The sequence below is a fragment of the Trachinotus anak genome, unplaced genomic scaffold (assembly GCF_046630095.1).
Source record: "Trachinotus anak isolate AG129_WGS33_773 ecotype Australia unplaced genomic scaffold, CSIRO_AGI_Tana_v1 ptg000013l, whole genome shotgun sequence".
NCBI lineage: Eukaryota > Metazoa > Chordata > Actinopteri > Carangiformes > Carangidae > Trachinotus > Trachinotus anak.
The window spans coordinates 23,696,505-23,722,891 of record NW_027273864.1 but is presented as its reverse complement, the minus strand read 5'-3'; the positions used below and the strand labels follow the sequence as shown (position 1 = coordinate 23,722,891).

The 26,387-nt window shown below is 37.0% G+C and overlaps 2 protein-coding genes and 1 long non-coding RNA gene across 11 annotated transcripts in view; 2 read left to right on the top strand and 1 right to left on the bottom strand.

The window, feature by feature from the left end:
* The window catches only part of igfn1.1 (immunoglobulin like and fibronectin type III domain containing 1, tandem duplicate 1), a 30,008-nt gene extending 16,935 nt beyond the window's left edge, over positions 1-13,073 (top strand). For 3 of the 5 annotated variants that reach the window (XM_071495104.1, XM_071495103.1, XM_071495102.1), the window contains 15 exons: positions 340-444; positions 2,926-3,030; positions 4,539-4,643; positions 7,484-7,608; positions 7,779-7,920; positions 8,033-8,326; positions 8,456-8,752; positions 9,171-9,350; positions 9,488-9,616; positions 9,719-10,027; positions 10,659-10,744; positions 10,838-11,030; positions 11,126-11,422; positions 12,022-12,348; positions 12,460-13,073. In XM_071495104.1, coding sequence (XP_071351205.1) covers positions 340-444; positions 2,926-3,030; positions 4,539-4,643; positions 7,484-7,608; positions 7,779-7,920; positions 8,033-8,326; positions 8,456-8,752; positions 9,171-9,350; positions 9,488-9,616; positions 9,719-10,027; positions 10,659-10,744; positions 10,838-11,030; positions 11,126-11,422; positions 12,022-12,348; positions 12,460-12,464 — 2,699 coding nt within the window. In that variant the 3' untranslated portion in view covers positions 12,465-13,073. The remainder of the gene's footprint in view (positions 1-339; positions 445-2,925; positions 3,031-4,538; positions 4,644-7,483; positions 7,609-7,778; positions 7,921-8,032; positions 8,327-8,455; positions 8,753-9,170; positions 9,351-9,487; positions 9,617-9,718; positions 10,028-10,658; positions 10,745-10,837; positions 11,031-11,125; positions 11,423-12,021; positions 12,349-12,459) is intronic. The other 2 variants (XM_071495105.1, XM_071495106.1) reach the window with 2 other exon arrangements.
* The window catches only part of LOC139631136 (uncharacterized), a 145,993-nt gene that overhangs the window by 76,972 nt on the left and 42,634 nt on the right, over positions 1-26,387 (bottom strand). For 4 of the 5 annotated variants that reach the window (XR_011693302.1, XR_011693304.1, XR_011693300.1 and 1 more), the window contains exon 2: positions 22,787-23,070. This is a non-coding gene — a long non-coding RNA (uncharacterized lncRNA). Of the gene's footprint in view, positions 1-19,313; positions 19,442-22,786; positions 23,071-26,387 lie in introns of those variants that run through there. The other variant, XR_011693303.1, reaches the window with a different exon arrangement.
* Positions 13,211-24,546, top strand: igfn1.3 (immunoglobulin like and fibronectin type III domain containing 1, tandem duplicate 3). Its single transcript, XM_071495107.1, has 24 exons — positions 13,211-14,156; positions 16,365-16,432; positions 16,607-16,729; positions 16,838-16,974; positions 17,108-17,207; positions 17,286-17,327; positions 17,415-17,460; positions 17,567-17,750; positions 17,912-18,025; positions 18,171-18,333; positions 18,479-18,751; positions 18,890-19,504; positions 19,602-19,726; positions 19,817-19,958; positions 20,102-20,395; positions 20,489-20,785; positions 20,890-21,069; positions 21,267-21,395; positions 21,486-21,794; positions 21,896-21,981; positions 22,092-22,284; positions 22,797-23,093; positions 23,929-24,255; positions 24,350-24,546. The coding sequence occupies exons 2-24, from the start codon at positions 16,381-16,383 to the stop codon at positions 24,352-24,354; spliced, it is 4,233 nt and encodes a 1,410-aa protein (XP_071351208.1). The 5' UTR covers positions 13,211-14,156; positions 16,365-16,380; the 3' UTR covers positions 24,355-24,546.

Below are 26,387 nucleotides of genomic sequence, written 5' to 3'. Positions count from 1 at the left end.
GTTTTTATCATATCTGTTATTCACTGTTGTTTGTCTTTTCTGTGAACTTTCAGATTTATCAAAAAAATATCTTAATCTTTCACTAATATCTTTAATAATATCCTCGAATCAACATTGGAACAATATTTGATCAATTTTGAAAAGAAATAGGGAAAGAAAAAGGAAACTGATGACAATTTTGCTCAGCGCAGCTGAAAGTATGCCAGTAAAGAGTTCACATCTACATAAGAGTCAAGTCCTCTTTAGGTCAGCATTAATACCATGACAGTAAATGATTAGATTTGTAATAACGTCATTGGTGACATTCTGTATAAAGTTGCTATTTATCATTACTAATAGGAGATAATATTGATGAGGAAACCACAAATCAACAAGGTGGGAAATCTGGGAAAAAAGGAAAACGTTCCAAAAAGAAACTTGTGGAGGGTGAAGAACCTGTTGTTGGTAAGAGATGTTAGAGGCTGCATGTTGTAGACGATTTATTGCCTATTAAAGTAATTTAGGAATGAAAATGACTTCGACGTCACAACTGTAGGAAATTCTAAACATTTCCTAACTCACAGTGGCAAGAATTTTGGAATTACCTCCATTTATGTCTAAATAAAATATGGTCAGATCTTCATACAAGTTACATGTATTAACAAACACAATCTATTTTAACTAATACAGTAACACATAAATCATGGTGCTGTTCTTGTCCATGTATTGAAAACATTTTGAGTTTGCTGATGTGAACCAAATCTCGCAAAAAGATGATATTAGAAGACTTACAATCAAGAATTGCTGATTTGCATAAAGCTGAAGGGGTTACAGATGTATCAGTCTGCAGTCAGACAAACTGTCTGTACATGGAAATGATTTAGGCCTGTGGCTATGCTCCCTAGAGCTGGGTGTCCAGCTAAGATGTCGCCAAAAGCACAAGCAGAATGATCAGTTACATAACAAAGATCCTCAGAGTAACAGCCAAGTTAATCAAGGAATTTAATGTCAGCGTGGCTTTCGACCTGCTGAAGTTCAGTAGGAGCTGATTGATGCAGCAGAACAATGACCTAAAACATCAAAGCAGATCTACAACAGAATGATTCAGCAAAGAAAATCCACCTGTTGGAAGGGCCCAATCAGAGTCCAGACCTTAACCCAGTAGAGATGCAGTGGAAGGACCTCAACAGAGCCATTAAACACCAGACATCCTAAGAATATAGCTGAGCTGAAGCAGCTCTGTAGGAAGAATGGTTTTAAATTCCTCCTGAACATTGTGCAGGTTTGATCAGCAGCTACTGGAAGAGCTTGGTTGAGGTTATTGGTGCTAAAGGAGGTTTGACGAGTTATTAAATCTAAGGGTTTACTTACCTTTTCCACCAGCACTGTGAATGTTCAATGGCTGTGTTGAATAAAGACACAAAAGATTTTTTCTGTGATATTAGCTCGGGAACACTGTGTTTGCCTACATCTGTGACTTAGATGAAGGTCAGATCATATTTTATGTCCGATCAGTAGAGAAAACCGGATCATTCCAAAAGATCAGATACTTTTCTTGCCACTATAGATGCAGCTGCATTAACAATAAAAGTAGATAATGCTGACTAAATTAAGCCACTGACGCCTTACAAATAGCTACACTGCTCTACTTTGCCAATCACTTAACTAGCTAAAAGCTCCATGTGGCCCAGGTGAATTTCAAAACACAGTTTATAAAGGTCTTGTCAAGCCTCAGTGACCATAGTTGCCTTATCCAGAATGCATAGGATTATAGCACTGGTTTAGAGTTAATACTATTAATTTCTGTACAGTTCAGTCCAGTTCTCATTTGTCCCAGTGTGTTCATTGCTCACATGGTTTTCAGTCCAAAAGCAATTAAAACCCCTGGGCTTTAAGTATTATCTCACTTATTTTCTGCTATATTAACTTAGTCAACATTAATAAAATACAACTTTACATTCCTTCATCTTTATGTTTGTTTTTGTGACTCGTGAGAAACAGAAACTAGTATAGCATATATATGCTATACTAAACTCTGCATTCTCCTCCATTAATCCTTTACATAGATAAATGTAGATATCTGTCTGCACTTGTGTTTTGTGTGTAATACGTCTGCTGTGTGTTGACATGTTTGTCTTCATGTTGTTGAATACCTTGTTTAATTCATGTACAAGTGTGTTGTTTAGAGGGAACACAAATGGAAAAAGTGACTTAACAACAGATGAATTCAAGCTAAAAACTTCCAACTATCCATTTAACAATTGACACATAATAGTAAATAATCTATAGTGCAAAAACAGTCACTTCACAATGGCACCATTACAGAACCTATTTTGAATAGTGAGTTGGATCTCACCTTTTCCACCGCCCTCTTCTTCGGTATTAACTCAATGTTTTGTTATTTCTGTTGCTGCTGATATTGTTTCCATGTTCTGTGTTGATGCCTTAATTGTTATTATTACTGTTTTCATTAATGTTATTTGTGAGGCATATCCAACAGCAAATAAGAAACACTGGATTAATGGTTATTACGATGATATTGTAATTACCATCAATCATGTTTTGACATTAGTCTTCTTTCTTTTGCCTACATTTTACAGTTCTCTTGATGGTTTTTATCATATCTGTTATTTACTGTTGTTTGCCTTTTCTGTGAACTTACAGATCCATTATAAAAGTATCTTAATCTTTCATTAATATATTTAATAATATCTCTAATCTGCAGAAGAACAATATTTTATAAAGATTTTCAAAATAAATTTTCAAAATAGTAATTAACAAAGATTTTGCTCAGCGCAGCTGAAAGTATGCCAGTAAAGAGTTCACATCTTCATTAGAGTCAAGTCATCTTTAGGTCAGCATAATACCATGACAGTAAATGATTAGATTTGTAATAAGGTAATTTGTAACATTCTGTATAAAGTTGCTATTTATCATTACTAATAGGAGATAATATTGATGAGGAAACCACAAATCAACAAGATGAAAAATCTGGGAAAAAAGGAAAACGTTCCAAAAAGAAACTTGTGGAGGTTGAAGAACCTGTTGTTGGTAAGAGATGTTAGAGGCTGCATGTTGTAGACGATTTATTGACAGACAAAGTCATTTGGGAATGAAAATGACTTTGACGTCACAACTGTAGGAAATTCTAAACATTTCCTAACTTAGATGCAGCTGCATTAACAATAAATGTATTTAACACTGACTAAATTAAACCGCTGACATTTTTACAAATCACTACACTGCTCCACTTTGCCAATCACTCAATTAGCTAAAAGCTCCATGTGGCCCGAGTGAATCCCAGAACATATTCCAGAAACGTTTTGTCAAGCCACAGTGACAAAACTCACTTTAACCAGGATGTGTAAGATTGTAGCATGGGTTTAGAGTTATTTTTATTCATTCTTGAAAACCCTTGCAGCTCTAGAGCCTATGTTTAGACGTATCACAGTGTATTCATTGCTCACACGATTTTCTGTCCAAAAACAATTGAAAGCCCTGGACTTTAAGTATTATCTCACTTATTTTCTGCTATATTAACTTAGTCAACATTAATAAAATACAACTTTACATTTCTACATCTTTATGTTTGTTTTTGTGACTCGTGAGAAACAGAAACTAGTATAGCATGTATATGCTATGCTAAACTCTGCATTCTCCTCCATTAATCCTTTACATAGATAAATGTAGATATCTGTCTGCACTTGTGTTTTGTGTGTAATACGTCTGCTGTGTGTTGACATGTTTGTCTTCATGTTGTTGAATACCTTGTTTAATTCATGTACAAGTGTGTTGTTTAGAGGGAACACAAATGGAAAAAGTGACTTAACAACAGGTGAATTCAAGCTAAAAACTTCCAACTATCCATTTAACAATTGACACATAATAGTAAATAATCTATAGTGCAAAAACAGTCACTTCACAATGGCACCATTATAGAACCTATTTTGAATAGTGAGTTGGATCTCACCTTTTCCACCGCCCTCTTCTTCAGTATTAACTCAATGTTTTGTTATTTCTGTTGCTGCTGATATTGTTTCCATGTTCTGTGTTGATGCCTCAGTTGTTATTATTACTGTTTTCATTAATGTTATTTGTGAGGCATATCCAACAGCAAATAAGAAACACTGGATTAATGGTTATTACGATGATATTGTAATTACCATCAATCATGTTTTGTCATTAGTCTTCTTTCTTTTGCCCAAATTTTACAGTTCTCTTGATGGTTTTTATCATATCTGTTATTTACTGTTGTTTGTCTTTTCTGTGAACTTACAGATCCATTATAAAAGTATCTTAATCTTTCATTAATAGACTTAATAATCTCTAATCTGCAGAAGAATAATATTTTATAAAGATTTAAAAAAAGAAAATTTCAAAATAGTAATTAACAAAGATTTTGCTCAGAGTAGGCAGCTGAAAGAATGCCATAGTTCACATCTACATTAGAGTCAAGTCATCTTTAGGTCAGCATTAATACCATGACAGTAAATGATTAGATTTGTAATAAGGTAATTTGTAACATTCTGTATAAAGTTGCTATTTATCATTACAAATAGGAGATAATATTGATGAGGAAACCACAAATCAACAAGATGAAAAATCTGGGAAAAAAGGAAAACGTTCCAAAAAGAAACTTGTGGAGGTTGAAGAACCTGTTGTTGGTAAGAGATGTTAGAGGCTGCATGTTGTAGACGATTTATTGACAGACAAAGTCATTTGGGAATGAAAATGACTTTGACGTCACAACTGTAGGAAATTCTAAACATTTCCTAACTTAGATGCAGCTGCATTAACAATAAATGTATTTAACACTGACTAAATTAAACCGCTGACATTTTTACAAATCACTACACTGCTCCACTTTGCCAATCACTCAATTAGCTAAAAGCTCCATGTGGCCCGAGTGAATCCCAGAACATATTCCAGAAACGTTTTGTCAAGCCACAGTGACAAAACTCACTTTAACCAGGATGTGTAAGATTGTAGCATGGGTTTAGAGTTATTTTTATTCATTCTTGAAAACCCTTGCAGCTCTAGAGCCTATGTTTAGACGTATCACAGTGTATTCATTGCTCACACGATTTTCTGTCCAAAAGCAATTGAAAGCATTAAGTATTATCTCACTTATTTTCTGCTATATTAAGTTAGTCTACATTAATAATATACAACTTTACATTTCTACATCTTTATGTTTGTTTTTGTGACTCGTGAGAAACAGAAACTAGTATAGCATGTATATGCTATGCTAAACTCTGCATTCTCCTCCATTAATCCTTTACATAGATAAATGTAGATATCTGTCTGCACTTGTGTTTTGTGTGTAATACGTCTGCTGTGTGTAGACATGTTTGTCTTCATGTTGTTGAATACCTTGTTTAATTCATGTACAAGTGTGTTGTTTAGAGGGAACAAATGGAAAAAGTGACTTAACAGATTAATTCAACTTGAAAATATAAAAGCTTCTGTTCATTACAGTTTTTGAGGTTTGGTATTTTTGAGAAATAGAAATATTAAATTGTTTCATAATTAATCATATGAGCTCTGCCCCATTTTGTTGAATACTATCAAATGAAAAATTTGAAAGTATCAACACTTTGTCACTATTATAACTTTACAAGTATCCATGATAACACTAATCCATATGACAACTGATACACGATAGCAAAACAGTCTAAACTGCAAAAAGAAAAACAATCAATGAACCTCTTCAGTTAATCGAGTCACTTCACAACGGCACCATTATAGGTCTGATTTTGAATAGCAAGTTTGATATCACCTTTTCCACCACCCTCCTCTTCTGCACTGAAGTTAATGTTTTGTTATTTCTTTTGCTTCTGATATTGTTTCCATGCTCTGTGTTGACGCTTAAATTGTTATTGTTACTGTTTTCATTGATGTTATTCGTAAGGCATATCCAACAACAAATGAGAAAGATTGGATTGATGGTTATTACGGTGATATCCCCCAAAACTGAAAAGCAAAAAACAGAGAAAGAAGTGGTGCCAGAGGTGATAATGGCACGGGGCCAGCAGCAGGCAGTGATGAATCTGCTGAAAATGGTGAGGGTGCAGAAAGTGGTGAGCCATCTGCAGCTGGCAAGCGTTCAGGCCGTGCACGACAAGGCCCATTGATCGTGGAGACAGTTAGTGGTAAGATTACCGGTGCTGAATTAACTGCTGCATGGGAAGCACTGTCACTGAACAAAGTCATTTGATGAGCAAATGACTTTTTCAGTGGTTTGAGGGTTAACGGATAAAGTGTGTGACCACTGAGCAGAATGCTACATCTGATTTCTAATTGGTTAAATGGCCTCTTAGGATGATTAGACAGTTCAGCAAGAGTGGATTCTAACCTTGAGAGTGCCTGAAGAAAATGCATATCAAATTTGTTGCACTAATGGTTTTTGTCTTTAGCACACTATATGATTATTTTTTCAGCTGTCATAATAGTGAAATGAAACAAAACCTCCTGTAATCTTGTTTTGCAGAGAAAATATAAATAATTTAAACCTATGACCTACAGGTTGAATATCAGCAGGCAATTTACTCTCTATTTGTGTCCAACTCTGTCTCTTATGTATTATGCTTGCAGATTGTGTGTGTGTGTGTGTGTGTGTGTGTGTGTGTGTGTGTGGTGTGTCTCTGTTTGTGAGTTTGTGAATAATGTTTAAATGCATCTGTGCTCTGTGTGCATCTGTGTTAACAATCTTGCTTGCCTTTAAAATGTTAATTCAGGATGAGTCGGTGCATTGAGGTTAATTATTTCAATGAGCAACTGCAGAACCCTGTTCTTGACACAACAACTGTAACACTTGTGTGTAAACACACTCTTACATCATTTGAAGATGAAGACAATCTGAGCTGACCTTGAAGGATCACCATGCTTTAAAGCAGTTTCTTCACAGTGAAGACTGAGACATCAACTACACAAAATGATAATTTCTTCCACTGACCAAGGAACTGGTCCGTGGACCAAGAGTAACTAAATGAACGGACAAGTGAACACCTCAGAGACGACATTTTTACGAGCTGTGCCAAGCAAACTTTGAAGTTGAAGAACAAGTTACACAATAACCAAGAAGACCTCTTCATCAACTTTAAAATACATGCAAAATGCACTCTTCTTACAGCCCCTACAAACCTGGACTACACAGTCTCTTCAAAATATATTTTCTGACATCAAGTCTGCATTTTAAAATATGTATTTTGAAAGTAAATTTTAAAATACATATTGGTAGAAATGCAGACATAGGATGAAAACTGTGACGATTGTTTAAAAAGTGAGGTAAGTGTGTACACACTTGGATAACAAGTGTGTAGACCATGCATTCATGCATACATGAATGCATGAATTCCTTGTAATTGTAGATCCACAATTACAAAAACTTGAAACATCTGAACAACAACAAAAAACAACAACAACAACAACAACTTGTATGCAGATGTAAGGTGCAGGTGAAGGACGTGTGCATTCACTAATTTACTGGTTGATAAATCCTCAGACCCAGGAGTTCACTTTCATGCTGGGCTTTCTGACTGCAAAGCCATTATTGGAGAAGCAGCAGAGTTGGAGTGTAAAGTGAGCCGTGAAGACTGTGAGGGAATGTGGTACAAAGATGGAGAGGAGGTAAGTCCTGGGTGCAAATGTGATCATTATCTAGCATATAAGTTTGGATGTTAGTGCAGTAATGTGGCCCAAAAGATACTGATGATAATCATTTATTTATACAAGTCAGAGATTCAGATAAGACTTTATTTATATTTGTTGTATTGCAGTAATACGTTTGTTTTTTTCAGATTAAATCATCTGAGGGTATCACCATTTCAAAAGACGGAACTTTCCACAAACTGAAAATTCACAAAGTCACCGAGGAATTTGCTGGAAAATATAAATTTGAAGCAGATGGACGGAAAACAGAGGCCCTGATTGTTGTTGAAGGTAAAAACATTTTCCTCAAAAAAAACTCTTAAGTTTTTTTAATGTACATAATTAGATGCATACATGACACTGCTTAACATATCTGTCTGTATGTTTGTACCAATCATTTTAGATCCACCCAGATTTGATACTGAGGAACTGGAAACATTTAAAACTCCTATAACAGTGAAAAAAGGACAGAAAGCTACCTTCAAATTGCCTTATATTGGACGGGAACCTATAAAAGTTCAGTGGTACCTTGAAGGTGAAGAACTTTCAGATGAATCAAATATCAAGATTGAGCACTCAGATGGGTACAGCCGTCTGCTTCTAACCAAGCTGCAGCGCAAAGACAGTGGTGAAATCAAGATGAAACTCAAAAATGAGTTTGGCACTGTTGAGGCCTTCAGCCAGCTTGTTGTATTGGGTATGTATAAGAAAGCTATGTACTACACACATTTTTGTAGTATATAGTATTGTACAAGTATTTTGTTATACTTTAGGTAATGCCCTCAGCAAAGATTAATGTTCTGTATACTATTTTGTTTTTTGACAGATAAACCTACTCCTCCAATGGGACCCCTGGAGATTGTTGAGGCCTCCTCCTCCACAATTGAATTCAAGTGGAGACCCCCAAAAGACAGCGGTGGCTGCAAGATAGGAAACTATATCCTTGAACGACAACAAGTTGGCCGCAACACCTGGAAGAAGTTGGGGCCAATTGGTCCAGAAGCCAAATACAAGGACAATGATGTAGATCATGGCAGGAGGTACTGCTATCGCATCAGAGTGGAGACTCAAATGGGCATCAGCGAGCTGATGGAAACGGAGGACATTCAGGCCGGTACAAAAGGTAAAGTCAGATTTAAAAGATTAAGTTGAGTCATCCCTGTGAGTAAAGACCCGTTCACAGCATGATTGAAATCATGAAAAGTTAATTTCAACATAATTGCTGCTATAAGCCAACTGACTCTGTGAGTAGCCCCAACATCACCAAGCTTCTAGCACTGCCCATCTGCTGAAAACAATTAGCTGAATTGCTGTGTCACTTTGATGTGACCAGGCCTTAATTCTACACAGATCTCAGATCTCAATTCCAGGAAAGTGAACATGAGGGTCTCAGTATGTGGTTAAGTTACAGTATTCATCCAACTTTTGGTTGCATTCATCCAACATCATGATCAATTCTCCCACAGTATACAAAAAAATTCAATTTACTGACCCTTTTAGATGTAGGAATGATCACAGATCCCAATCCTCTGTGTATACAGCATACCCTGGACCTCCATCAGCACCAAAGATTGTGAGTGCCTTCAAGGACTGCATCAACATCTCCTGGGCTCCTCCTGCCAACACTGGAGGAACTAATATTCTTGGATACAATGTTGAGAAACGCAAGAAGGGCAGCAATCTGTGGGCTCAAGTCAACCGACATGATGAGATGATCAAAGGTTATTCTTCTACTAATACAACTATACTGTTTGATCATATTATGACAGCATGTTCCAACATATAAATGAATGTCTGATGATTTCCTGCATTACATATGTATGGAGTGTGATATACTGTTTTTATGTTTCCTAAAAAGCTAAGAGCTTTGCTGTCAAAGACGTGGTTGAGGGCATGGAGTACGAATTCCGTGTGTCAGCAATCAATAACTCTGGAGCGGGTGAATTTAGTGCACCATCTGAGTTTGTGTTTGCCAGAGACCCTAAAAGTAGGTGGACATTTAGAAATATTATGACAGTTATTATTTTATCATCCTAATACTTCATACAGCCTACAAATTTCAGCACTCACTATAAATCATGTGTTACAGAGCCTCCTGGTAAAGTCATCGACTTTAAAGTGACAGATTCCACGTACACAACTCTGTCCCTGTCTTGGACCAAACCCAAGGAAATTGAGGGGGTTGAGGATGAACCCAAAGGATATTTTGTAGAGATCAGGCCTGCAGAAAACACAGACTGGGATCGCTGCAATACAAATGCAATAACCATGACTACCTATACAGTGAGAGGCTTGAAGTCACTGGCGATGTACTGGGTGAGAGTCTTTGCTGTTAATGATGGAGGAGAGGGAGAGCCACAGGAGCTGGATAATTACATCCTCGCTATGCCTCCTCCTGGTAAGAAATTTCCTTTACATACTTATGTCAAACATCGGTATTTAATATAATACAACTTAAATTAACCTAAAGAGATTAATCGGTAACCTTGATCAGAATAACTGAAGCTTGGTTTAAACATCTAAGATAAATGCAATGATGAAGTGTGATTCTGGTGATGTTAAACATTTGTGTCGTTTAACATTTACTGCTCTCGGTCTTATCACCAGTAATGACAAGAGCAGCAAGCAAGACTCTCACTTTCTCATTTGATCATTTCCATCATCACTGAAAATCATTTGTTAGCATATGTTTTGCTTCAGTAAACACCATGAGATTAAAGTTGAGAATGAAACTGCTAACACGGTTAATGAAACCAGGATAGAATGTGTACATTTGTTATTAAATAGATCTAATAACCTTGATGATCGTGTGCACATGAAACACTTAAATAAGTTCAACTGGTTGGTATCAGTTTGTTTGAAGGATTTAATACACTTGGATCAGTAATAAATCCTATTCCAAGTCAAATGAATAGCACAAATGACTGCAACAGTACTGTATAGTGTACTGTAACATATATAATACCAATTTATTATTTTTTATACAGTGGAATCATTAATGACTAACTTTCATACTGCTGTTCACCTAGTGAGACCACGGTTCACAGATGCAAAAATCAAGAGTTTCATGGTGGTGAGAGCAGGAAATTCTGCACGATTCAACATTAATTTTGAGGTAATTCAGGAAGTAATTAAAATGACATATATCCAAAAGAATGCATATATAGTGAACTCATTTCATCTTCTGACAAAATTATATTCTTTGTAGGCCTCCCCTTGGCCTGAGGTCATCTGGCTGAAAGATGGAGCACCGGTGTCTAAAAAAGTGACCATAAGCAATGCAGAGGGCACATCCCAGCTTCTGATTCCCTCCTCTGAGCGCTCAGATACTGGAATCTACACTATCATTGTCAAGAACATTGTTGGCCAAGAAACATTTAGCATTGAAATTAGAGTCACAGGTGAGTTTGGTAAAATACTGTGCCTTCTTCCTGTATTAAAAAATTTACTCCTATTCCAGATGGAAAAATCATTTGTATTCATATTTGAACTCCAGATGAACCTAAGCCACCAGGTCCTGTGGAGCTTGATGAAAACGTGCCTGGTACAGTGACTATTTCATGGACCCCATCTCCAGATGAGAAACGTGATGACAGGCTGCACTACATGGTGACTAAGCGTGATTCAAACAAAAGAGCATGGCACACTATTGCAGATCTCATCTTCAACAATAAATTCACAGCCTGCAACATAATGCCGGGTCGAGAATATCAGTTCAGAGTCTATGCAAAGAATGACATGGGCTCATCCAAACCCTCGGAATCACCAAAGTGGCTGATTTCTGCCAAAAAAGGTATGTAAATACTTGCTTTCGACTGATACTGGAGACCAATATCTGTATTTGAATAAACATAGTATTTTTTCCCCATTTACATATAAACCATACACCCCCTCTAGTAAGCACAAAGGCTTCACACAAAGTTTAACTGTCTGTCCTTTCTTTACTTATGCATCTGTCATAACAATGTTTGAAGGTTACACAAGCCAATGAACTACATTCACTAACTAACCCTAACTTTGGAATTTCAACTATGAACATATTTCTTTTCTGCTCACGTCAAGAGTTAACAATAATAGTCTGTTGATATTCACCTGCAGTTAAATTGGTGAATACATTTGGTTTTGACTTGATTTGAACCAACCATCACACCAAATTAAATATCTTTGAAATGTATTTCTCAGGGCTATTCATAAAAGTTTAATGATTTAGCTGTCACATTTTCTATTAGCACAGAAACATGAAGTGCACATCACTTCTATGAAAAACTGTGGCATGTAAAAGGGAGCAGAATAGGCTGTACCTGTGAATTTCCTCATAACACTGACATCATGCCGGATGTTAAAACATTAGATGAATTCTGATCTGATGCATTGCACTCTGTTTTCTTCCAGAAAAGTTCACTTTGAACATGCCAGAGTCAAAGACCTGTAATCTGCAGTGTCCTCCGAGGTTCATTGTTCCACTGAAATTGCACACTGCTCCTCAAGGGTATGAATGCTACATGAGCTGTGCTATAAAAGGGGATCCAACACCTCATGTGACATGGCTCCGAAACAATATCAGCCTGAATACCAACACTAACTACTACATCTCCAATACCTGTGGAGTGTGTTCTCTGCTCATATTGAGGGTTGGACCTAAGGACACCGGGGAGTACAAGGTTGTTGCAGAAAACCCTATGGGGCAGGCAGAGTGCTCCACCCAACTGACAGTCAGAGGTAAATCCTAAACACAATGTACTTAATTTAATATGCTGTCATGATATTTCATACAGTGACAATCTTTGAAATAATGACACTAACATGCAACTATCTTTGTATTTTTTCCAGAATAAATGAACATGCTGAAGATGACACAATTGATCTTAAACCCTAGCAGAAAAAAGTTTTTGGTAATTTATAGATACTATATATTGTATCTTTAGAGTTGAACCAGCTCTGTGAAATGTAGACAGACTGGTGGTTTTTCAAAGTTGAAGTCACAGTAAGGTGTTAGGAATACAATTGTTGCTGAAGTAAAAGCCACAAACATGTTGCTTGTTTTGTTTTCAACTGTGCAATCTCAATAAAATGAAAGCTTGAAATTCTAATGTGCAATCTTGCATATTTTAACTGTAATCATATGCATGTTAATAAAAATCAGAAGGACAGTGTGTAGCAATGATTTCAAAAGTGCTTTTTAAAGGTGTTTGCCTATAGCTCATACAACTATCAGCTTATGTCTTTCAATTCATTTATAGATGCAGGTTTCTGTTCACTTGTATAGTGACTGTTGCAATCATTACTTTTCCATTATTGGGCTGGGGCTCCTCCCCTAAACTGAAACTGAGAGTAGAAAACATACTGACATGAAAAAATTATATTTTGTGTGATTGTTTGTTATAGTATGATATACATAAGAAAATGTGTGTGGGTTTGGTGTAAATAAATATTTCATACTGCTATTGTGATATGGAATTTTTAATCTGCATGTCACTTTAAAACAGTTTAACACTTAAGAGAAAATGTATTTAAGCGTGTTAGCGATCACGAAAAATACAATGATCATATAATTGTATGATGACAGACTTTGGCATATGTGTTAAGCCTCAACATACCAAGTATCAAAATTCATGCCACTTGTTCACCTCCATGAAAGTTTATGAGAATAATTTATGTTCAAGCTTCTTGTATTACCTCTCTGGGCATATTTTTTGTGGGGTCAGACACTAGTCCAAGTTTAGAGTCACTGAAAAAGAGAAGGTTGACAGTTGCACCCAGGGCTAAAACATGTCTGACTAGTGCAGGATGACACCTCTCAGTTTCAGAGAGAAGTGCTTATTACAATGCTAAAATAAATGTTAACTCATTTCTGATCTCTTTAACAGGGCATTCAAAATAACTGTGGCTCATTAGTATCAGAATGAAGTAAGGTTGAGCTTGTTTTGTTTGATTTTCATCTGATGTATCCAGACGAGCGTCAGAATAAATAAGAACATCCAAGCAAATTGTCTAATTCTTGGGATAGACTTTCAGTGCTTGAAAATTACGGTTCATTAATTCTGACATTTCTAAACATGCAAAACAGACCAATGGAAGGAATCTTAATTTAATTGACACTTACCTCTTGTTAAATGCTGGGATGAGGATCAGGCAGCCTACATGTGCAATTAAGCTAATGGAGAGGCAGCTCAGCCCATTGCACTTCTATGTCACTTCCTATGAGACTTCCCTTTTTAATAAGAGCAGCCAAAAGAACCCTGCTGCTGTACTAAAGCTTAAATTCCAGTTTGGAGGGAGGGTTTAGAGAGCTTCACTGCTGCATTTCCTCTGGTGCCCCCTTTTCAAGAACCTATAGCACTTTAGGGCCAAAGTGCATGTCAGTAAACCTATCCCTGAGAGCCACAGTGAAAAAGCAGTGGGTTAGGTTGCTCTGAGTGTCTCTGAAAGGCTTTATTGCCTCTCAAAACGGAGAACCCACACTCAGGAATCAGCTGGAACCTGGCTGGCAACAGGCAACAGAGAACAGCAGTTTACTTGAAAAAATAGTAAGTAAACATGATCAATACTGGTCTAAATTCCTAATTATTAACATTATCAATGTTTAAATCCTCTTTATTCTATAAATCCATGTATGTATAAAGGTATATGGTCTTTGTGCTTATTTGACAGCAGTTTGCTTGTCACTGTACATTAACTTTATATTTAAAAATGTAGTGAGATCTAATTAGTTATTATAAGTCAGGATTCAAATTCTAATGGCATGCTGACAGCAACTTATATGATTCCAGTTTCTCTGAAGTTTAAGATGAGGAGAGGAACCAGTAATGATGAACTGTAATAGTGTTGTTCATATTACATATTTCTGAAAAGCAGAACTCATCTAAACAGCAAATGTTGATGAAAAGCCTGTGCAAATGTAAGACAATACTGGTAGCTAAAATAGAGGGAAGACACTTTGCACACAAAGTGTCACTTCTGTCCTACAAAGATCTAAGGGTTACACTAGTTTTCTAAGCTTCAAAGTGGTATTCTCATTGAGCATTTTATCACACAAAAATGACAAAGAACAAGTATGTCCTCTGCTATTAAATGGAGCTGAGAAATTTAAGACAGGGACCTGACAACTTATTCATAAATCAGTTCACTCATAACACCCTTGGCAAAGCTATTTTTTCACTCAGACAAATATAGCTTCACAGCAGTGCACCAAGTCTACAAAACTGATAAATCTGCAGGTACTTCATCAAGTGACAGAACTTAGCCTAATTTATTTCATTTTATTTTGCCGATTTGCTTTATGCTTTTATGGTTATTTTAAGGGCTGGATTTTACCCGTTATCAGTTTTATACTTGTTTCATGTGTTATGGTCTTTATGAGTGAGTGGTTCTACTATTCTTGTCTTATTCTGTCTTTGTTTAACTGAGCTTACCAAAACAAATTCAAATCAACATCTTGGAATGGCAATAAAGTATTGAATCATGAATCTTATTTAAATCAAATTTAATGTGAAGAGTTCAAGAGGCTATCAAATATAATCCAAGAACAAAAGGCTCCTGTCTATGGACTCATGACATCATAAAAATTAAGTTAAGATTCACAGAGGCACAGTGAAGACAGAGCACACTTACATACATGGTATTTCATCTAACTTAAATTCCACCTGTCAAATTAATACTTATTTGTATTAATTACTAATTACTAATTAAAAAATACTTTAAGCACAAACTTGCTGAAATGTATTTATGGTTATTTGATTTGTCATGTATACTGTTTGTAAGTTGTGACTGAAGCCTTCTCATAAAGCGATACATTGGCTATGGAGTCTGGAGTATGAAACCTGACTAATTATGCACTTTTTCAGAAGTTTATTATGAACTGATTAAACGTTATTATGACAAAACTAAAGAAAAAAGGGAATATATTTTTAACCACCCACATTATAATATATGCCCATGGTAACCCACTTTTATTTTATCTTTGCACTTATTCCTTTGAAAAACTTAGGGATAAACAGAAAGAAATACCTAAATACAAAGATGGTTATGACTAATGTTACATTTGCAGGCAGCTATTTACACCACTTCCTGAGTCAGTTAGTTTTATGAGGTATGTGACCTACTGCCTGCAAATTTGGGCTGGTCACTTGCAAGAATCTACACAGGGAATGTCAAGAATTTTGTGATCACAGGAATTCTTCCACATGGTACAGATAGAATTACAAACCTATGAATCCCTATACCATTCATCTGAAATATAAATTTCACTCTCTTTGTTTAACAGTGACTTCCCACAATAAAATTGACATCACAATATTTTTAGCCCACTTTTTGTTATTATTGGGAGGAATAAATTATCTACCTTTGCAACTTTACTGTCTCTCTAAGGATAGGCATTACTTAAAAATGCATGAACATCATGATGTAAAAGTGGGCATACTGCCTTAATCCTTACTGCCTTAAGCCTTAATGTTAATTAGACCAAATTATATCCACTGCAGATTCAGACTATCTGGGAGAGACAAATGGAAATTTGTATAGCTTTTAACAGTGGTCAAAACTTGCCATTAGTTCCAGATTACCTCCAGATTAAACCTCAATATAAATTGTGCATTTACATGGGAACAAATAACCGTATCAAACAGTACAGCAACCATCAAAGTGAAGACCAATTAAAATGGTACATAAGAAAACTAAACAGTAATGCCTTCAGTTCTAAGTGTTTAAAAGTGCATTGTATACTTTTCCATTAACAGAGAAGCTGTTGTCAAGATGTTTAAGATACGTAAATCTAAGGATGAGGAGCCAACTGCTCCAGGGCAGGGTAAGTTACTACACAGTTTGACAACCTCCTTTTAATTGTATGTCACTACTTGCATACATTTGTCCTTTTCTGAAACATAGTATGTCCAATAAACTTAATAAAGGCAGTTTACTTCAATAGAATTATTCTTTAAGTTCTTCATAAATAATGCAATTTTATCCTATTTAATAACAGTGAGAATTAAAAAGAAGTCAAGGGTGCCTGGAGTTATGATCACCCAATATGTAGAAGAACTGCCTGAAGGCATGAGCACGCCAGACTTCACTCGGAAACCAATTGCTGTGACAATTCAAGAAGGTAAGGCAGAATACCACCTCTAATTATGTCGCACAACTTAATTTTATTTGACTGTGATGGTTTCTAAAATAATAACCTCACTGTACATTCTTGCTGCCATTTCTGTAGGAAAAATGGCAATCTTCAGAGCAGTAGTTACAGGCAAACCAACACCAACTGTGAACTGGATTAGAAATGATGGAGAAATTGATGAAGAGACATACAAAATCGTCTATGATTCAAGTTCTGGTGAACATCAGCTACAGGTGAGGTCGCTGACCATGTGTCATCAAGAGTGCTAAACTAAACTGATGAATCAATAAATCAGTCTGAATGAACAGTAGGCCATCTTGCACTATCCTGCATTTGTAAAAATATTAATCATGCATTGACTGACAGATGCCAGATGTATCGGTGGATCAAGCCGACACCTACAAGTGTTTTGCTGAAAATGAATATGGAAAAGCAATTGTAACTGCTGCCCTAAATGTTATTGAAGGTGAGGTCCACAATTAAATGAAAACTAATTAGGTTAAATTACACCTGTCTCACTTTACTCCTATTTCTTCCATTTCAGTTGGCTTTAAAAAGAACAGAGCTATGCAACAATCTAGAACAGGTACACAGCCTATAATTAAATCTTAATTATGCAAGGTCAATCATGCATTCAATTAGAATCATAACCATGCTGCTTGTTGTGTTGTAGCTGTCAGAGAGATACCTGAGGATTTCAAAAAGGCTTTAAAAAATACGTAAGTAATACTGTGAACTTAGAAAGGGCAAAAACAGGGGTTTTTTTCTGCTTGTCTTGTTTGATTATCACCTTTAAGTGATTAATATTTGTTTTGTTTTTTGGAGGGTTGACATGGAGCCAAAAGAGGAGGCAAAACCACAAATTGATGACAAGTTTTGGGAGTTGTTGATGAGTGCAGACAAGAAAGAATACGAGGATATATGTTCAGACTATGGTATTACTGATTTCCGCTGGATGCTGAAAAAATTAAATGAGAAGAAAATGGAAAGGCATCAAGAACAGGAAAAAGTATGATATGTTTCAGCTTCATTTTCATGTTAACATAAAGCACCTACACAGCCTAACATCTAAAATAATAAGATAGAATATCTTCATGCAAGAAATTAAAACTTTAAAATTCTAATATCTGTACAGTGACAAAGTTTTTTTCCTGATTCCAATGACTACAGGTTGTTGAAAGACTTTGCAACCTAAAGCCCATTGAAATGAAAGCTTCTGGTGCTGCGGAGTTTGAACTTGAAATGTCTCTGAGAGACCCTACAAGCAAAATCTTCTTATATAAGGTGAAATATTTTATTTATTTAGTTGCTGATAGTTAATAAATTAAATGACAGCACTAAAAGTCATATAACAGATTTTGCGACACAGATACATTGTGATGCATGCTTCATATTGCAACAACTTTTTTGACAATTTATGTTTGAACAGGATGGAGTTATGATTCCCTTTGATGCTGACGTGGAGGTAAAACATGGATTGAAGCAAGTGGGGAAGAAGTTTGTGTTTAGCATCAATGGTGTTAACCCTGAAGATGCAGGATTATACCAAGTGGAGGTTGATGGTGTTAAGATATTCTCAACGGACTTAAAACGTAAGATGATGCATGAGTAATTTAATTATTTATCTTTATCTACACACTTAAGATGCACATAATGCTGTGGAACAATGCTACATGAGCTGCCCTGTGATGTGAAATACCAGATCTAATGTTAAGCTATAATTTGTGTTTTGTCTAGTTCCCACTGCAGACTTCTTGGTCAAGATTCAAGACGTGACAGCAGAGGAAAGAGAGGACGCTGTGTTTGAGTGTGTCGTATCACAGCCACTGACAAAGATTACTTGGATGGGCAAGAATATCCCACTGGAGCAAGGGGACAAATATGACATCATTGTGTCAGAGGACATGCTGATTCACACGTTGGTGGTGAAGGACTGCCTGCTTTTGGACAAAGGAATTTATGCAGCTGTGGCTGGACTTAAATCCTGCAGTGCCTGGCTTATAGTGGAAGGTGCTGTTAAAATGTTTAAAATTTTATCTTTTCAGATAGTTCAACATATCGTTTCAGATAGTTCAACACAAGTTTATCAAATACTGAAAATGTTGCATAAAGAATAAAAAATATCCTGGTACTCTGTTTTTTTATTAGCTGACAAAGATCAAAATGCACACGGAAGGAAGAAAGTTCGCAAAACAACCCGAGCAGGCGGGGGTGGAGCTGATCTTCTGAAGATTGCTGAGGAACAAAATGCTAAGATACAGAAGGAGAGAGAAGAGTGGATTGCAAAGGCAAAGGCAGAGGCAGAAGTAGCAGCCGCAGCAGCTGCAGCAGCTGCAGCTGAGAAAGCAGAAGCCGAAGCTAAAGCTAAAGCAGAAGCGGAAGCAGCAGTCAAAGCCAAAACCAAAACCAAAACCAAGGCTAAAGCTAAAGGAAAGACAAAAGCAAAGGCAAAGGCTGAGACAAAAGCAAAGGTAAAGGTGGGTGCAGAAGCAGGAGAAGATGCAGATAAAGTAGAAGGAACGACTGATGTAGGGGAGGAAGGTGAGGAAGAAGATGTAGAAGAGGAGGAGGAAGAAGAGGATGTGGAGGAGGAAGATATGTCTGAACCAGCTGAGTCTACATCTTCAGAATCAAAGAAGCAGGTACAAGCAAAGGATGGAGAGGCTGATGCTCAAGTTGCAGATAATGAGGAAGAGGAGCCTGTTCAAGAGAAGAAAAGAAAAAGAGTGAGGACAGGCCCACTTGTCCCTGATACAGTCATTGGTGAGATGCGCCAGAACATAGTAATTCAATTCTAAATCCTGCTTTCTTGTGAATATATTTCTGTTCCAAGTTAACAGTAAGGTTGTATTTCCTTTAGACCCTGGAGTTTATTTCACCGGTGGACTGTCAGATGTAACTGCCATAATTGGCACTGATGCAGAACTGGTCTGCAAACTGAGCAATGAGGAATGTGATGGAGTCTGGTACAAAGAAGGGGAAGAGGTGGGGAAATTAAGAGTTCATAGAGTAATAGCTTTAACCTTTAACCCTCTGAGATCCAAGCGTATTTACATGAATGTGTGTACATTTCAGATAACAGCTACAGATGATATCTGTATTGTTAAAGATGGGACCTATCGCAAACTAATAATCAAAAACTGCAAAGAAGATGATGCTGGGAAATACCGATGTGAGGCTGATGGGCGTAAAACAGAAGCCATGCTAAATGTTGCAGGTACTGTATTCAGAAATTATTTGAAATACTCTAACTCAAGCAAAAAAAAAAGGGCAGCCACTGTCAAAATTGTACAACAGTTTCAGCTATGCAATGTAAAATCTAATTTTTGAAAAGATGTTTTTTTTTTGTTTTTTTGCTAGATCCTCCAAGAATTAACCCTGATGACCTCGCAGAGTTCAAAAAACCTGTTATAATTAAAACCGGGAAAGAGGCAGCCTTTAAGCTGTCCTTTGTTGGCCGGGAACCCATGAAGATCCAGTGGTACAATGAAGGCGAAGAGTTGTTAGAGGACTCCCATATCAAGATTGAGAAGTCTTCTTCACATACTCGCCTGCTGCTAACCAAGTGCCAACGCAAAACCACAGGAGAAATTAAGATTAAGATTAAAAATGAATATGGAACAACTGAGGCCGTTACACAGCTTATTGTTTTAGGTTTGTACATCTCAAGAACTGCATGTTCTTAATATGTACTATAATATAAGACATGGATATGAGCACGGTTGTTATTCTTTTGTCTTACTACAGATAAACCAACACCACCCCTAGGCCCTGTGGATATATCTGAAAGTTCATCAACTTGCATTGAGTTCAAATGGAGGCCTCCCAAAAACAATGGAGGTTCCCCTATCACTGACTACATCCTTGAACGTCAACAAATTGGCCGAAACAGCTGGAAGAAATTAGGCAAGATTGGTCCAGAGCCTAAATACAGGGACACTGATGTGGATCATGGCAGAAAGTACTGCTACCACATCATGGCTGAAACCGATCAAGGCATCAGTGAAATGATGGAGACTGATGATATTCAGGCAGGGACAAAGGGTAAGCCTTTTTAGAAGTCCCAAGTAGGGCATGTGATGTTGAAAGAAGGCTACATATGAGCCAGTAAAAAAGTGACTGTTGTCTCTGTTTTATCATTCCTTTAGCTTACCCTGGACCTCCTTCCACACCAAAAATTGTTAGCGCTTTCAAAGACTGTATCAATCTTGCTTGGTCTGCACCTTCTAATACCGGAGGAACCAACATTTTGGGATACAATGTGGAGAAACGGAAGAATGGCAGCAATTTATGGAGCCTTGTCAACCCACCTGATGAACCCATTAAAGGTACAGTGAAGACATATTTCAACTATTGATGATGCTTGTAATGTTATGTATTTGTTAAAAGCTTGACTTCAGACCTGAACTTGTAAAGTAAGACTTGCTGTCACTACTAGTAATAATATATATATATATATATATATATATATATATATATATATATATAATAAATGCCTTATCTGTACTGTTTGACATGCCAACAGAAAAAAAGTATGCAGTGAAGGATGTTGTTGAAGGCATCGAGTACGAGTTCCGTGTATCAGCAATCAATATCTCTGGGGCTGGAGAGCCAAGTCCATCCTCTGAATTTGTGATTGCAAGAGATCCAAAGAGTAAGTGACAAGCCCCAATCATCTATATCATTGCTGCCTCATTGCTTAATTGCTGATATCTGAATGCTTCAACTGTTCTTAATCTTTCAGAGCCCCCCGGTAAAGTTATCGACTTGAAGGTGACAGACTCCACATATACCACCTTATCGCTGGGCTGGACCAAACCCACCGAGGAGGAAGGGGTCCAAGATGAGGCTAAAGGATACTTTGTGGAGCTCAGACCAGCAGAAAACCCCGAATGGGGCCGCTCTAACTCCAGTGCTATCATTATGACCTCATACACTATTATGGGTCTGAAGTCTATGGCCATGTACTGGGTAAGAGTTGTAGCTACCAATGAGGGTGGAGACGGTGAGCCTCAAGAGTTGGACAACTACATCATTGCAATGCCTCCTCCAGGTGAGTAATGAACTGTCTACAGTCCGAATTTGATCCATTTTACCTTCATTAAATCAGTTTTCTTATTAATTTTGTCTAAAATTATTCCTACATTGTTACAGTGAGACCTCAATTCACTGACAAGAAAATTAAGAACTTCATGGTAATGAGAGCTGGGAACTCTGCTCGAGTCAACTTTAACTTTCAGGTTCAGTATAACATTCATACAAAAATGTCTTTTATACAATGTCCTGTCTATAGGGACAGATTAGACATTTTCCTGCTGCTCTACAAAAAGGTATTTTCTGTTGTTGACAGGCTTCTCCAATACCAACAATTACATGGCTCAAGGATGGCCTGCCTGTAGGCAAGCGTGTGACAGTTAGCAACTCAGACACGTCATCGCAGTTAATGATCCCCTCATCAGAGCGCCATGACACTGGAATCTATACCATCATTGTGAAGAACATTGTAGGTCAAGAGACCTCCAGTGTTGAGATAAGAATCACAGGTAATGTTTATCCTTATCAAATAAAAGTGAAATCATTACCAAAGGTTGTGTGTAGTTGAAACTTGATATGCATTATGTTTATGTGTAGTAAAGTATGTTGACAAAGCAAAATTCTTTGTCAATCTTCCAGTATTCAGAAGAAAAGATTTTAACACAATTACTTAATGTCTCCATTAGTCAACTGACTCAAAATCACATATCAGTGTTTTGGGTCAAACAGTTGCAGCTTCCAGCTTCTTAAACTAAATATTAAACTGAATATTTTTGGATTTTGGTCCACTGATTGGACAAAATGGACAACTGGAATATGTGGCGTTTGGCTCTAGGATGTTGGTTAAGAAAATAATTGCCAGATTAAGCTATACTTAAAATAATTGTTAAGCTATACTGAAAATAACTGTTAAGCTATACTGAAAATAACTGTTAGGCTATACTGAAAATAATTGTTAGTTGTAATCTTCATTTTATGTTCACATTCAAGATACTAAAAATGGTTTCCTACCCGTTTCTAGATGACCCCAAGCCTCCAGGCCCTGTGGAGCTGGATGAGAATGTGTCAGGAACGGTGACGGTCTCCTGGACTCCTTCTCCAGATGAGAAGAAAGACGACAGGCTGCACTACGTGATCACCAAGCGTGATTCTGTTAAGCGTACATGGCAAACTGTGGGAGACCATCTCTTCAATAACAAGTTCACGGTGATCAACATCATGCCTGGAAGGCAGTATCAGTTCCGAGTCTATGCCAAGAATGACATGGGGATGTCCAAACCCTCTGAGTCAGCAACCTGGGAAGTGAAGAGAAAGAAAGGCAAGTTTGACAACAATTCAGATTTTTTGTTTCAGTGAGTTATAAAGAAAAAAATGCCAAACATCTGCTTCTTTAGCATCTTAAACGTGAAGATTTGCTTCTTTTTTTCCTTCCTGTTTTATAAAACTTTAATTTGAATCTATTCAGGTTTTATACTGTCAAAACGTGACATGAGAAGATGTTATGCTGGGCTCTCAAAACTTTTTTTTTTGTTTTCATGGACTAAACAATTAATCAACTGAAAAAAAATTGAATCACAAATGAAAATAATTGATAGCTGCAGCCTCAGTGCAGTTTAAAAGGCATCAACCCAGGTCTAAACAGATGTAGATGGGTATAGAATACAATTACTCAATTAGTCGAGCCACAGAAAATTGTTTTGATAATCTTTAATCATTTCAGTATTTCATTTAGTAAAAATGCCAAATATGCCAAATATTTACTGGATTTACCTGGTTTGCTGCTTCTTTGTCGTGTGATAGTGAGTTATGTATCTTTGGGCTTGGACTTTTGATGTGACAAATCAAACAATCTGAACTTTGAGAGGTTGTCATAGCCATTTTGTGTTACCCTTTGACATTTTTACAGACTAGATGACTTATTGAAACAGTGATTGGGAGACTTATCGATATTGAAAATAATCATCAGATCTAGCCCAAGATGCTGAGCATAATAGGTGTGACAATTTTGAAAGACAATCAGTAGACTGCCTTCCTCTGAGGAAGGATAAATGAATAACCCAACACTAAAGAGATGAGAGCAATAAAAATGTATCAATCATTATGTATTACACCTTTTACAAATTTCTCTCCCTTTTTTCTTTAAATCATTCCAGAAACATTTTCTTTGAATCTTCCTGCGTCTAAGGACTGCAGCTTTGAGACGCCTCCATCATTCTCTGTTCCTCTAAAAATGCGCAACAGCCCAGAGAGCTACGAGTGTTACATGAGCTGTGCAGTGACAGGAAACCCCAGACCCCATGTTACCTGGTACAGAAATAACATCAGCCTCAACACCAACACTAACTACTACATCACCAATACATGTGGGGTCTGCTCAATGGTGATACTCAAAGTTGGGCCCAAGGACAGTGGAGATTACACAGTCATAGCAGAAAACCCTCTGGGCAGGGTGGAGTGTTCAACTAAACTCGTTGTTAAAGGTAAATACTCCTTTAACATTTTTAGGTACAGCTTGTGTTCTTCTTCCTCTGGTTGCTTGTTGTAAATTCCCTTCTCTTCCTCTTCCGCTTTCAGACTAGGATGAAGCTGTGGTCCGAACTCCTGAATAAACCTGCTCCATTTAAATGAATGGAAGGTGGAGGATTTGCTAAATTAAAACCTGTTGTTATCTATTTGTTGTTTTGTGTGTTGTTTTTGTTTATTTTTTGTGAATTATTGTATTAATGTGTAAATTGTGATGGAATAAATAAAGGCTGAAAGAGAGAAAGAAAGGAAGAATTCTTGATAACTATTCGTAAAAGTTTGAAAGCACTGATAACAAATGTCAGAGATTCAGACTAGATGTTTTTGAAAGTTCTACTTAATTTATCTACTGCATGCAAAGAAGACTTTGAGAAGAGACATCTGAGATTCACATTAGTGATATGCTAATCTTGGACACAAACATGTTTATTTATTGACCTATTTTCCCCTGAACAGTGACTACAGTTAGTTTCCTCTGCTGTTTTCTGAATAAGACAGAACATGTGCTGGTTCTTCTGAAGTAACTACCTCATGGAAAATTATCATGAAACTGAAAGTATAATCTGGCTGTAACTGTGTATATGTTTAGTGTTTGAATTATTGATCATTGTGCCAAAATGTAAACACATCCAATCTGTTCAAAGAGAACTACAGTGGCTTACTTTAACTTAAGTTTAATCATGAGTCTGTCACTTGATTTATACCAAGACTACAGCCACAACATCCACTTAAGTGCGACTAGTGTTAGTGTGCTAACATGCTCATGCAGATTTCTAGCAGGTAGGCTAATGTTTACCAAGTTCACGACCATAGTTTAGCAAGTTAAGACAAAGTACAACTGAGGCTGATCAGGGTTGTTATTAGTTCATAAATCAAAGAATTGGACAAATTAAAATGGGGACCGTGTTGGTGCCACACAAAAAAAAAAAAAAAAAATCAGGGAATCAAGTCATAAATCAAGTCATAACTGTACATTGTTTACATGCAGTGAGTGTATGTACAAAGTTTGTTGGTTGAGGTCTGAGGTAGGCCCTCATTTAGACCCTGGAGAAATCTAAGACCTATGCTAGACTATTGTTTGTTGATTTTAGCTCCACTTTTAACACCTTGCAGCCACACATCTTACTAAACACATAAAACAGCTCTGTTTCAACTCGTTCATCATTAGGTGGTATCATTCATTTCTCACTAACCGCACCCAACAAGTCAAAGTGAACCGAACCCTGTCTGAGCTCACAACCATTAGCACTGGAGCACCCCAGAGCTTTGTTAGCAAATGCACAAATGAATGTACCCACCGTACTGGAAATGTACACATATTTAAATTTTCTGATGACACTGCCATTCTAGGACTCTTGCAAACTGATTCAGATGCCTGGAGGTATAAAGCTTCCATTTACAATTTTGTACAGTGGTGCAAGAAACACTATCTCATCCTCGACACAAAAAAAAAACAAAACAAAAAAATCTTTTGGAGATCATTCACCAGTGGTCATCCATGACCAGACCATAGCTCAGGTGAACTCCTACAGGTACCTGGACATCCTCATAGACAACAATCTAGTGTGGAGGGCCAATGTAGAAGTCATCTGTTCCAAAGTGCTGCACTTCCTGAGAAGGCTGAGAACCTTTGGTGTGGCCCAGGAGGTTCAGCTCCTATTCTACCATACTGTAGTTTAAAGCCTCCTGCACTATGGAATCTCAGCATGGTTTGGGAACTTGACAGTTCAGTCAGAGGCCCAAATAAACAGATTATTACAAACAGCTATGAAGATTATAGGAGTCCATCAGCACCCCAGTCTTCAAGACATTTTTCAACAAACCATAGTCACAGGCACAAAAGATCATCTCTGATCTAACTCACGTTCTCCACCCTGATTATCAGTTCCTCCCCTCAAGCAGACGGTACAGAGTCCCAAAGCAGACACAAAAGGTTCAAAAACTCCAGTAAAGCCCTCAACACCACCTAGGCCAGAATTTGAAAATGCCATGCTTGTATTCTTCTTGCTGTTCAAGCAGTATTATTGAAATATGTATGCATTCTCTTGGGCTTTCGCAATTGATGGATGTATGTATTTGTGGTTTTATT